This window comes from Blastocystis hominis, assembly GCF_000151665.1.
Source record: "Blastocystis hominis, Singapore isolate B (sub-type 7) whole genome shotgun sequence assembly, scaffold_8".
NCBI lineage: Eukaryota > Bigyra > Opalinata > Blastocystidae > Blastocystis > Blastocystis hominis.
Window position 1 is genome coordinate 187589 of NW_013171867.1, and position 14106 is coordinate 201694.

Here is a 14106-nt window from a genome sequence, read left to right on the forward strand (position 1 = left end):
GCAGATCGCCGGCGTAGGAGCTGGTAAAAGCGTGCTGGAGGAGATGAACGGAGGTCTGCAGACTGACGGAGAGAACGCTCTCGGGGAGATCGACCTTGAGAACGAGCAGGCGAACGAGCAGCAGAACGAACTGGCGGGAGAGAAGCGGATCGTGGGTGCGAAGCACGTGCTGCGACGCCACCTCGACGATGCGAGGGAAGAAGGAGAGAACGGATTGCTGTTTCTAAAGATGAAAAGGATCGAGAGAGAGAAAATACGCGCTCGGTTGATTCGACGTCCATCAGAATCGATTCGACGCATTGGCCAAGGAGGTAGAGCGTGGCTTCGATCCGCGCTGCGTCCGATTCAGCGGACAGAATGGAGCTCAGAAAGTCCAGAACGGGGAGGCCAATCCGTTCGTAGATCGATCGAATCACGTCTTCGCAGCCGGGAGGGCCGTGTCGGAACGGCGAGGTCTCCATCTCCAGAACGGACGGGTAGATTTCGAGCTTCGCGTCGTTGAAGAGACGCGGCTTCCAGTTCACGATGGAGTCGACGAAGCGGAACGGCGGCTCTGATTTCGAGAAAACGGCCAGATCGGCCTCGCGATTGACCAATTGGTTTCGAAGAACGAGCAACAGAGAAGTGTAGCAGGGCTGGCCACGAATCGATTGCTGATAAAACGCGTCTGTTTCCTAGAGAAATGAGAGGCAGAGAGGAAGGCAACGCTCAGTCGCAGCCACATGTCCATCGGAAGCGAAGCGAGCTCCAAGGAATCGTTCGCGGTGACGTCGAGCAGGAATTGAATGAGTTCAGTCGTCAAGAAGGTTTGGCTGGGCGGACAGATCGCGAGCTCCTGCATGACAGTAGACGTGAGATGAATCAAATCAGCGAGCGAAAGCGCATCGAAGGAGTGCGTCTGCGCGGTGAAGCAGAGCTGCTGGACGGTCGACGCGGTCATTCGAAGAGCGGTGGCGAAAGAAGAGGGTGTTGGGTAGCTGTGCAGCTCGATGAAGTGCGTGAGAAGCGATTCGATGAGGTGGAGAGTGGTGGAATCGGAGGAGGAAGTGCAGAGACGAAGAAGAATGGCGAGAAGACTGGTGGAAGGAGAGGCGATGGAAGGGAAGGAGACGAGATCGGAGAGAGAGCAGGCGAATTGGGAGTAGGAGAGACAGAGGAGAAGGAGATTGAGGATGGGAGAAGGGACTGATGATAAGAGGGGAGGGAGGTAAGAACGATTGGATTGGAAAAGGGAATAGAGAGAAGCCAGGAAATCGGATTTGTGGGAGAGGAGAGCATCCACAACGACGTCTTTCACGGACTCGGGCAGATGGTTCGTATCGACTTCTTCCAGGAGACACTTTATTTTAGAAAATGAAAAAAAACGAATTGTACTTTGAATATGTTTAAATAGACTTGCAACGGAAGAGGAGCCGCGTTCATATTTTGAAGACATGAATAGACTAGACTACGTATTACAAATAAAAGAAAAACTCACTTTTTGAGCTGGGACTCGTCAAATGTTTGAAGTGTCACATAGCACAGACATAACCGATTGAATGTCATATCACAGGGAATAGACCGACTCCCATTCAGGATTTGTAATAAATAGTTCCAAGTTGCGCTGCCGTAACGTGAGATTGCTTCCTGGTTCGGATTTCGTCTGAACTTTCCCACCTATTGACGTCAACGATCCATTATTTTCCAACTTGCTGATATACAATGTTACAAAGCCCAAAAACCACGATTTCAGATCCCTGGGCGAATCCAGTTTCCAAATCGATTACAATTGAGTTATCATTCACGATATCACTTAAAAATCTTTCAGCCTTGTTGATCAACTCTGGACTCGTTTGCTACTTCTCGTAGAACAAAATTACGCTTACCGAACAATCATACAGAGCTGTGATCGCCTGAACGACGCTACCAATGTCCATCGTGTTCAATATTTGAACTCCATGGGTCCGTGAATGCGAGTCATAACAAACAAACAATTGAAAAAAACAAGCTACAACATTTCCCTCCATCTGATGTTCATCCACTCTTTTTTGTATGTCTTTCACTCCCCACTGCAATATCTGTTTTATTCCTATCGATTCCCCGCGCTCTTTGTTCACCTCTTGTGGTCATTTCATCTGCCCAACATGCAGCAGCAAGAAAATGAGTCCAAACAGTGATATTTGCCCACACTGCGGGCAAAGCTGCAGCACGCTGTTCGTGGATGTATTCTCTGCGCTTTGAGTTCCACATAGGAAAACATGCCCGACGAGGTGCAACAATACATTACAAGTAATCCGATTGAGCTGTTTACGCAGGCGGTCGAAATCTATAAAGTACAGTTGTCTGCTCATGTGAACCCTAGTTCCAAGAAAACCACAACCGGCTCTATTTCGAATATCTCCAACGTCAATTAGAGGATCAGAAAAAGGAATACGAAGCGTAGGGATGCCAAATGGGTCAAACAAAGACAACTCATCGCTTTGAAACAGGAAAACGAGCGACTCAAACGCTCCAATCTCCCACCCAGCACACCGCGATCGGCCCCTTTCCAACCCTCCGGATTCTCCACTGTCAAACGCCCCGATTTCATCTCTCGCTTCAAGCCCAACTTCACCTCGATGCCATCATCTCTCCCCAAAACGCCTTTAAGGCCTTCGTCCTCCATAGCAGCTTCCTTAGGAGGAGGAGGAGGAACAGCAGCAACCATAGGAGGAGCAGACGCCAATGCAGGAAGCAATCCAGTACTCATCAGCCGCCCCTCAACGCCGAGCTTTACAGAGAAAAAACTGACGAATCCGTTTTCGAAAGCAAGCGAAACATACAGAACACCTTCGAGACAGTCGAGTAGCCGCAAAGGACTCGACATTCCGGGAAGCATCATGCGACATCCGCAATTAACGAACACACCGGCTCGGTCTGTATCCAATCCTCCTTTTCAGTTGATCCGACCCTCCAAAACTGCTCCAGCATTTCAATAATAAGAATTGTTTGTTACACAATCATTGTTAGTTTTTTCTCAATGTCCGCAATTCATGAGTTTCTATTATATTGGGGATTCAGGTATTTACCAGTACCGTCGGGGGAAGACTCAAAGTACACGTATGAAGGAATCGAGGTTACTTTGAGAGCATGCCCTTCCCCAATTGCTGAGTACAATTCCTATAAACTGGTAGACCGTTTAGGAAACGTAGTTGCTCAAATTCCGTTTGGATACTCACAACTAACTGGATACTGCTTACTAGGAGTAAGACTCGGACGCCCTATATTTTGTGGTTTCATCCATGATGGGAAGAAGCATGGAATTGTCGAAGATTTCCCAACGGGTCGTCAGTCCTATATGGCACGTTATAATCATAACGAAATTGTGAGTGTGCTATTCCGTCTGAGCAGGGAAAGCAACATGTTTTGTGAAATAACTCTTGATGGCAACCTATTGTATGTGGAGACGGTGAACGACAAGAAGATGATTAATGGAGTCCGATATGAATATGTTGAGAACCATATTTCGCGCGCTTACGACATTGATGATAACTATGAAAAAATGTCGTTTGACGGAGATATAGTGACAGTATACAATAGCAGAGGAAGTGTACTATACAAGGGCCAGTATCTGGACAATGTTTATATTCGTTACTGTTACCATGGTCAAGGCGAACTCTTTTTAACAGGAGGTTTAGTCTACAAGGGCAGCTTTGCTTATGGGAAACGTGATGGAATGGGCGAGCTCTACCGCAACAAGGTTCTCATTTACAAAGGCAACTGGAAAGACAACGCTCCCGAAGGCCAAGGAACTCTCTATAACAACGACGGCAGCGTTCTCTTCCAGGGCCGATTCAATCGGGGTTTTTACGAGAGCATTCCGCAAAACTTCGTTCACTATCTAAAGCCGGATTCAATACTTTGGGACTCAAGATCGCCCACCAGCCCCTTTTCTTCTTCTTCTTCTTCTTCTTCTTCTTCCTCTTCCTTAAAGTATAAAGCGCAGCCGGAGAATTGGTGGAACACTGGAGCGGTGCGACAGCAATGCGAAGAGATCGTAGCGAAAGTGGAGAATCCGCAGTCGTTCACGTGCAGCTTGGTGGGAGTGGATACGGTGCAAGACAGCAGGCGACATCACATCGTGAAGCAGGTGGAGAATCAGTTCGACTTCGAGGAGGTTTTCCGATCCGAGGACATTCCGAACGTGCTGCAAAGCTTGTATTTCAAGTTCTCTCCGGTGAAGCAGAAGAAATTCCCGGAGTTTTTGGGACAATCGATCGAGAAAATCACGATCGGAGCGAATCTGTTTCTGGATTGCAGGTCGTTCGTGCTGAAGAACCTCCCGTTGTTGCAGGATGTGACGGTGGAGAGTAATTCTTTCTCGAATGATCCGGATCTTCCGTACAATCTCAAAGTCGAGTTTTCGCAGTTGCCAATGTTGGAATCCATTGTGATCTATGATAGTTCGTTTCAGCACTTTAACTATCTCTCTGTTTGTGGTAGGCGTGGTGTGAATGTGCGATTTAGAATGCCCTTTCTTACGTTCCATCACCATCGCCTCTCGGTGTTTCACAGACTTGATTGAGGGAAAGTTTGCCAATCTTCCGCGCATCAATATGTTCTACTGCAGTCAGACGAGTCTTTGCGCTTCAAGAGTTCTTGCAACGAAGAAGGAGAGAGTCATTACCTTTTCACGTAGGAATTGGTTGAAGAACTGATTTGTAGACAACAGTAATCATATATTTGATAGAATAGATGGTAGGTTTTCTGGAATGACAATCAAACGTTATTTTGTTTGTGAAATACACAATCCTTTTTAAGGGTAGAGGTCTCTAACATTACGGCATTATTGTTAGATAAGATTACGACTATTCACGTAATATGAACTCGCAAAGTGAAGAGTCGGATGGAAACAAAGAAAATGGTACTTTTCCATGATGGACTGAATAGTAGAAACTGTCTTAACCGATATTTCGCTCATCAAAGGAAAAACCAACCCTGAAGCAGATACACAAAAGAAAACGATCAAAAAGAAACGAGAACCGGTTGAAAAATTCACAACGGAGCATCTCAAAAGAGATAGTGGCATTCCCGAAATCATCAAGCGCGGACGACGACTCGACCCTACTGACTTTGGAGATATTGTATAGAATGTTGCTTTGGTTGAGGTAAAGACCGCCTATTCAGATGAGTTACTCAGCATGTATCGAGACTGGGCAGGAACCGTTTACGGCCGCTACGAGTTCGAGGACTTCTTAGCATCCGTAGAAATCTCTATGCATTGAGAGGTTAGACAATGGCTCTGTCCACGAAAGAGGATATCCAAATCCTGATGACGAATTACCGTGAAGTGGAAATGGAGAAAGAGAGATCTTTCATTGTCAACGACAATTCCCCAATGGAGACCGAGCCTCCAGTCCATTCTCCCGCCATGTCTACTCCCCTTACTTCTCACACTCGCCATTCTATTCTCGACTTGCATTTGCCTTCTTCTTCTTCTTCTTCTTCTTCGTCGTCGTCGTCGTCGTCGTCGTCGTCGTCGATTCCTCCCGCCAAGTCTCCTTCCAATCATTCCGCCGAATCTTCTCCCGATGTTTCGATGTCTCTCGAAAACGCTCCCAGCAGCAGCGCCGTTCCTCCTCCCTTATCCGATGTTTGTGTTCTTCATCAATTTAACCACAGAGCGATTCTTCCTCGCCTGTTTGTTGGAACAAACACGAACACTTCTTTGAATACACCACTTCTCTATACACATACGTCTTCTTCTTCATCACTTCACTCTCCAAATCCGATTCACCCAGCCCCATTCTTCGCAGCGACAAATCCACAACCTGCTTGCCCTCCTTTATCAAATCAGGATTGCGTCGAACCTTCCGAAACAGCTTCCAGCACAGCGTCAACGCCGCCATTCCCACCACCAGCACCGGCATCAAATTGTTGAACTGCGTCCCCAGCAGCGGAATCGTTTTCATCTCCCCCAGCAATTTCGACAGCGCGATTTGATTGTAGAACGTATCTGGGAGCTGCGCTCGCATCGAATTCGAATCGAACCTACCTGCAGCAGATTAAAATAGTGGTAAAACAGGGAAAACTGACAGCGGCACAGCGCGATCGCCGCGGAGGACAGCGCGTAGACGTCCGAATGATGCGGATAGAGCGCGAAGGAGGTGAGGAGAGGGACGGGGAGCGAGAAAAACCCGAGGAAGAAGCAGAGAGAGACGTAGCTAGGCGGAAAGGAACGAACGAACCGCAAACATCAACACCAAACACGTGAAAAAGACGCGGAAGCCGGGGGCGATCGACGAAGAGCACGACCAAGAAAGCAGAGAGAGCGATTTCCCTGTCAGATTGAAAAGAATCGTCGTGAGTTCGCTCCCTAAAGTCAGGCCTGAGAAAACGCAGGAAACGAAAAATCCGATCTATTTTTGGAATTGACAAAATTGGGTACATAAAGGAGAGGAATTCGGCATTGAATCCCCAATCGAACGAAGAGCCAGTAGCACCGGTCCTGAAGACTGTGGTGCGTTTCCAGAGGGATCTGCATTGAAGTGCAAAAATCGGGACTACTTCTGTATTTCCAGAAAACTTTCTGATTTTGGCAATTTCGTTCAGAAGCTCGTTGTACTGAATCATTTTTCTTTGATAAACCAAGCAAATATGCTTCGATTTGGAGTTCAGCTACCCAACAAAACGAAAAAAAGGCCCTACTTTTGACAATGCAGAAATCACGGCTTTTTCTGAAGCTGCTTCATCTATGGTAATCCATCCATGCTTGTCAACATGCCCTTTGATGTGACGCGAAAGATTGATTTCCTCATCGTCCGGCATGCTGTCCACAATCTTCATGTAACGGTTTCGAAACTCCCTACTGATTGTGCGAGTTGGATGAGTGTTTCGTCGCGATGCGATTGTTTTAGAGAAGAAATAACCTCGCGCAAGTTGCATTTAATAGACACGACTTGCATCTCAAAGTCGAATTTATCTTCGTCCAATTCGCGACCTCGAACGTAAAGTTCGTCGATTTCTTTTTGTGAGTTGGGAGCTTTCCAGAGTCTGCGTCACAACGAAACAAGCATTTGTACGATAACGGTAATTGAATGAGTCCATACCCCAAGTAGATGAACACGTAAATAAGCCCATAAGTATTCACCAGACATATTAAAATACCAGAAAAATCACTCACTGATCTAGAGAAGATTATGGAAATACCACAAAAAGGTACATGTTGTTTCCAAATATGATAAAAAGTGCAGCGATTATGAAAATAACTGCGATTATAGCATACTGACGAACATTACTAACAACCGCTTCATTCAGTCTCGCTCTATTTTCAATCGTATATGTATAATTATACCTCCTGGAAAATTCACCCGAAGCCCAATAATCTTTCATGACCGGTAAATAGAACCAAGCTATTATGCTCGTAGCTATATATACGATCCACCAAAATAGGACAAGCCCAAAACTTGCAGATTCACCAAAATTTGACAAACCAATATCAAGAGGAAAAATGGCTATTCCAACAAATCCAAAAATACTAAATATGATATACGAATGATAAGAGCTACAATGATATAATTAAAACAATGATATAGGACATATCGATTGAAGAATCAACGTAGTAGATCACAACGAGTATCGAAACAATTACTATGAGTACGGTACTCATAACGCCCGATAGACTTTCGACAATGACATCTTTCATGATTACTTTTTGAATTGTAAAAGTCTTTTGTATTTGTATCATTCTACTATGGGAATAAGCAAGCTGGTTTAGAATAGAAAAGTACTTAAGAATCGGTCATAAAAGTAGATAATCGATCTGTTTTTTTTCTAGGAAAGAAAAGCGGTTGTAAGGGTTTTTCGTATGGTCTGCTATCATCATTCGTTACTGTACACAGAGAGGCAATAGAAACAAACACCTGCTACAAGGTACCATACGCATTCATAAATGTTAGAACTCCTGTGAGTACTGCCCATATATATCCAACCCCCCAAAAGGTTAACCAAATTTGTGTGAGTCCCAGAATGAAAAGATTTGGATCACATCCATTTTCATCGATACAGGCACCTACACATGTAGCAAATCCTATACTCAATGCCGAATGGATTCAAATACCAGAAAAGAAGAATGAGAGAAGCATTAATACTAACGCACGACGCTTATTTGTTTTGGGAATACAACACCCCTGCCTAAATCGTAGAAAAACTATTTTTATACCAATCATCTCCGGGTAATTTTATTTTCGGGCGATGTATTGGTTGAGGTAGTGCGGCAACAACTACAACAGGTTGTACCACTGTGCTTTCCTTAATAACAATCTGTGTTACTTGAGAACTGGGAGCAGTAGTAGCCACTGCATTCGTTCCAGGCTGAGATATCGCTGTCGTGGACTGATTGTATTGTATTTGTGTCATTTCATAACTCTTCTGAGTTATTTGTTGAGCTGGCATTGCATAGCCACTTTGTACTGGCATATAAGTCATAACTGCTTGTGGCTATCCATAATAAACGAGAAATAGAAAAAACTTGGGCACTCATAACTGCAGGTTGTTGGTAGGCAACTATGGTATTCTATGCAATTAACTATAATAAGAAGAATATACATTCATGTCTAAGCAGCTATTCCTCAAAAATTTAGAAAAAAATGTTTCCTAACCAACTCCGTTAAAATAACTATAACAGAATGTCTATCAGTGTTATCGATTATACTATTTGAATTACAATTCATTCACTTAAAGTACAAAACTAGTATATACATAAACTATGTGTATGCCTTCATAAGCCAGATCATTCAATGGTAATAATTGACCATGATATTGGTTCTACTGTATTATGATACATTGTATAATGGCCAATATAAAGTTACTATATCAATACTGTTGATAAGAGAATCAAAATGTGCTTGGGAAAGAACCTTTTTTGCATCCCAAATTAGCAATTGTGTGTTAGTCTTTGAATGAACAATTAGAATATATAATAATAAATGTGCACATTTTGGCTTCGATCAAAATGCATTGTTCTGTTATCCAAAAAACAATCATATTTTATACTGATTAAAAGGGACATCTATTCTAACAAACATGATTATGTATCATATGTTTTATACCATAATTAATCAAATATATTATTCCAAATATAGAAATAAAAAATAAAAAGACAATCAGATATTAATGCGATAGTCTCATACATTGAACTGGGTTCCACAGTCTCATAAGGATAAGAAGAAGATTTTATGGACATGCTTGTGTTTTCAGTTGATATGGAGGTGGAAATACAGTTCTTCTCATTTATGTTCTCAGAACTACATCCTTTCGTTGCTTCTTCAGCAGCAATATAGGAATCTTGATAATGACGAACTTGTACACGAATAGAATCACTAGATTCAGATCGATAAGTCGGGATTTCGTATTTATTGTGATAATTACATCCAGCTGCATTATAACTCAAGCCTCGTAAACTAAAATGTCATCATTCATTAACCAATAGAATACTTCATGTTATCAACATTCCATGTGTTTTCTGAAGGTTTCAATCGAATACAAATGTCATTTAAGTATTTGTCTATTTGACAAGTCATTGTGACATTGTTCAAATGACCACCCTCTGCCAAACATAAACTTTCACATCGTTTCCTATATTTCAATACTCTATCGATATACCATACTTATCATTGGAACAGTCGAAATCATAGATATCATAAACATATTGAATATGTCGTGGATATGTTTGTGAGAAGATGATATGATCTCCATGTTTCAACAAAATGTCGATATTGTCATTTGAGCTCAATTGTGTTTCATAATAGAGAGCATCTGTCGTGATACAGCCTTCAGTAGGATCACTGTTTTGTTTACATTCATCTCGAATGGGATAATAGTTTCCGTCTGTAGTAGTGACTTTCTCCATCACATTTTCGTTGACTTTAAACACAAGTCCATCGAACTGTTTAATTCCGTTTGTTTTCCATTCATTCGCGAGTATATTATATCTATAAGTAAATATATGACAATAGAATAAGTAGATTACTTGTTAATCTCTGTGTTTCTTGAAGCATAAACAAGCGATAAAACGAAGCAATATAGAATGAGAGACATAATTGATAATGGAATGAGTGGATATAGAATACAGAATGGAATAAATATATATATATATATAAATGTATATGAATGTTATATAATAATGTTGAGTTCTGTTATAATTAAACATAGATGTCAGTTTACTGGAAGTCAATGAATACATATAGAATTATGTATTATAAGCATACCATTACGATTCCCTGCCTTGAACAACATGTGTGTGATCGCTAACTTGAAATCTATAGATTACACTGCAGCAAAGCGTAAAGCATTGCTTTATAATCAACACATGTAGTTTAACACAATTAATAGTTATTTTGATTCTCTTCTGAATGAATTTGGCTAAAGGTTGACTTATATGTCAAAATATTATGTATATTAATTTGATGCTATATTAGAGATATAATAAATAAACAATTACAGGCAATTATAACATATGGTTGTTGAGCCTCAATAATTCAAAATATCTAAAGTAGAGTGTAATAGGTAAAAATACAAGTAGCTAATAATACATAATTCTATATGTATTCATTGATTTCCAGTAAACTGACATCTATGTTTAATTATAACAGAACTCAACATTATTATATAACATTCATATACATTTATATATATATATATATATTTATTCCATTCTGTATTCTATATCCACTCATTCCATTATCAATTATGTCTCTCATTCTATATTGCTTCGTTTTATCGCTTGTTTATGCTTCAAGAAACACAGAGATTAACAAGTAATCTACTTATTCTATTGTCATATATTTACTTATAGATATAATATACTCGCGAATGAATGGAAAACAAACGGAATTAAACAGTTCGATGGACTTGTGTTTAAAGTCAACGAAAATGTGATGGAGAAAGTCACTACTACAGACGGAAACTATTATCCCATTCGAGATGAATGTAAACAAAACAGTGATCCTACTGAAGGCTGTATCACGACAGATGCTCTCTATTATGAAACACAATTGAGCTCAAATAATAATATCGACATTTTGTTGAAACATGGAGATCATATCATCTTCTCACAAACATATCCACGACATATTCAATATGTTTATGATATCTATGATTTCGACTGTTCCAATGATAAGTATGGTATATCGATAGAGTATTGAAATATAGGAAACGATGTGAAAGTTTATGTTTGGCAGAGGGTGGTCATTTGAACAATGTCACAATGACTTGTCAAATAGACAAATACTTAAATGACATTTGTATTCGATTGAAACCTTCAGAAAACACATGGAATGTTGATAACATGAAGTATTCTATTGGTTAATGAATGATGACATTTTAGTTTACGAGGCTTGAGTTATAATGCAGCTGGATGTAATTATCACAATAAATACGAAATCCCGACTTATCGATCTGAATCTAGTGATTCTATTCGTGTACAAGTTCGTCATTATCAAGATTCCTATATTGCTGCTGAAGAAGCAACGAAAGGATGTAGTTCTGAATTCATTTATGGGGTTAACTGTGTATCTAAGTTTTTCGCTTCCGAGGGCAGAATAATAAAAATATCTAGCTTAGCCATTTCTTCAAGTTCCACAGGAGACTCGGATACAACAATGTCAAAAGTGTCACTAGGCATCCGATTTTGGAGTAATAACTTTAGTGCTATAGAAGGGAATTGTGCACTGGTATTAATCCTTATAGGGGTCTATTATTTTCTATATTGGTGGTGCTGTGAACCTAATTAATATTGTTTATACTCTTGTTTTGCTTAACAAAGTGTCGTATGTATGATATAGAAAGACTTGTGTGTACATGCTCAAATAATAATAAACCCTTCTGAATCTTATTCACAAATCAATACAATTGAAAAGTGATGTGTTCTGTGACTAGAAATCATGTCTAGATAAAGTCTAGATTATTATAATTGCAAACAAATCCTAAGATCGTTAACAAAGGAGTAAAACTTTATTTACTATAGGAAAAAGGAAATAAAGATAAAAGCATATCTCAGAAGTTTGTTGGTGAACAAATAAAAGGTTCAAATTGACAATACTAAAGCACCGATTGCTGTGTAGAGAGCCCAAAGATAACCAATTAAGACTGGTGTAAGTAAAACTTGAAAGTAACCCATTGTGAAGAATAACGATTTGCGTACCTTATCCTCCTCCAAACAACCAGCAAAGCATGTTCCAACCCCTACAATTGATTCCTATATTTTAGGGTACCTCCGAAAAGAATGTTGACGATCATGAAAATGCATAAGTCACGTTTCTTTGCAATTATAGGAATCCAGCAGGTTTGCCTAATCTTTGTAATCAGATACAAAAAGATACACTGAGAAAACACAAAACAAAGCTTGGAGAATATATAGGAAAGACTTTCCAATACATCCTCCTATACCGGAGCTCGTTGAATCAAAGGTCTTGCTAAACCATGTACCCAGCTTTTCAAACAACGTGTTGATCTTTTCGCCAAGTGATTTCAACCATGCAATGAACTTGGAGACAACGCTATCTTCTTCGTCCATTTTGTTAAAGCCACAACTGCACTGTATACAAGATAGCTTTTCTGCCAAATATTTCTTCTTTTTAGACAACGTTTCTGGCTCAGCTTCCCCTTCCCCTTCTACCCCTGCTTGTGTTTGTTCTCCTCCTTCTTCGACCACTTCCTCTATCTGCACTTCTGATTGGGTTTGGGGTGGAACTTGGCTGGGTTGTTGGTCCGAACTGGGATTTTCTGAAATTATTGGATTCCCAGATGGTTGAGCAGCTTCTTGTACATATGTATTTGCAGGAGGAATCGGAGCTGTAGTAGCGGCGTTCGTATTAGGGTTTCCATTGCTGGTGGTCTAGAAAGTAGGTTTACAAGTAGCAAACAGTGGCGATAGTCTCAGGTGCTTGCTGTGGTTGCATTGGTGGAGTTTGTTGCAATGGTTGTTGCTCTATTGGAGGTGCCGACAAAGCAGGACTTATCGATACGTTATTGACTTGGGGAGCGTTAGCCTATTTAGTAAACATAAATGGCTGCATACATTCGAATCGAGTGCTGGAGGTTGAGATGTAGGTATAGAAGCAGCTGGAGTAACTTCTGTAGTGGCAGTATTCGAAGGCACCTAAAACAAAAAGAAAACGTACCAATTTTACGGGTAGATTAACTGACTGAGATGGTATGTTGGCGTTTGTTTCATTCTAGATTCGAACGAACAAAAATGAATTACTGGAGCATTCATTGTAGTAATAATGGGCTTACTAATATAGTTCGATGTAAAAATGAAATGAAAAGTGGCTCTGTTAATTTTAAACATAACGGAGTGTTAATTTGCATACGAATAACGCATTAATTGAAAACTCAAATGAATACAATATAAAAATATATGTAGAGGTACCTCCGATAAAACGAGAAGAACGACAGACTGCGGAAGACATTGGCAAAATAAGCATTTCCAGGTTGACTGGTTTCTTATGATAAAAACAACTATAATAGGTTTGAATTATGCAAGAAAAATTGAATTAACAAACATATCGGCAAAACTAATATGCATGACATAAAATCATAATAGATGTGAGAAGTGACCAGGCATAGCCAATTCCATAAAACTGAATACAAATTAGTTGCAAAATACCGAGAATAGCGTACCAGCAATTGCATCCTGCCTCATCGGCACAGGCTGCAACCATTGTGCCTAATCCTACGACTCAAATTTAACCAATAACGAAACCTCCAAAAAATAGCGTGACAAAGAAAATAGCACAGGCCGTACCCTTTGACATATATGGTATGCAGCATATATTACTAAATATAATGAAAAAGAATAAAATGCCACGATTCAGAAACATCAGAATCATCAGAGACATCACTGTCGTAAGATAGTTGAGGCACTGCAGTGATATATATGGGGTTTGCTACAACTGCGACAGTTTCTTGCACAACACAATGGGTGACATTTGCTCCAGATGAGGAATCGGCGACAGCAATAATCCGCTTGCCATAAGCCACTTGCATTTGTCCGTCTTCTGTCTGAGCAACTTGCTGCACAGAGGCTAAAACTCCATTTGGAGTTTCGATATAGTTTACAGTAGTCTGCGACTATTTATAAACAGA

At 40.7% G+C, this 14106-nt stretch overlaps 2 protein-coding genes across 2 annotated transcripts; one reads left to right on the forward strand and one right to left on the reverse strand.

The window, feature by feature from the left end:
* Nucleotides 1–2031: 2031 nt before the first annotated feature.
* Nucleotides 2032–2957, forward strand: GSBLH_T00006875001 (uncharacterized protein; the record flags this gene model as incomplete). The annotated part of the gene is made up of 4 exons (XM_013043690.1): nucleotides 2032–2202; nucleotides 2232–2312; nucleotides 2342–2418; nucleotides 2447–2957. 4 exons carry the CDS (start codon nucleotides 2032–2034, stop codon nucleotides 2955–2957), a joined length of 840 nt encoding a protein of 279 aa, XP_012899144.1.
* Nucleotides 2958–5630: 2673 nt separating this feature from the next.
* GSBLH_T00006876001 (uncharacterized protein) lies at nucleotides 5631–7253 on the reverse strand (the record flags this gene model as incomplete). Its single annotated transcript, XM_013043691.1, is given in 10 exon segments — nucleotides 5631–5981; nucleotides 6014–6182; nucleotides 6214–6377; nucleotides 6407–6496; nucleotides 6526–6636; nucleotides 6667–6798; nucleotides 6828–7011; nucleotides 7068–7145; nucleotides 7181–7226; nucleotides 7244–7253. The coding sequence occupies 10 exon segments, from the start codon at nucleotides 7251–7253 to the stop codon at nucleotides 5631–5633; spliced, it is 1335 nt and encodes a 444-aa protein (XP_012899145.1).
* Between the last annotated feature and the right edge of the window lie 6853 nt (nucleotides 7254–14106).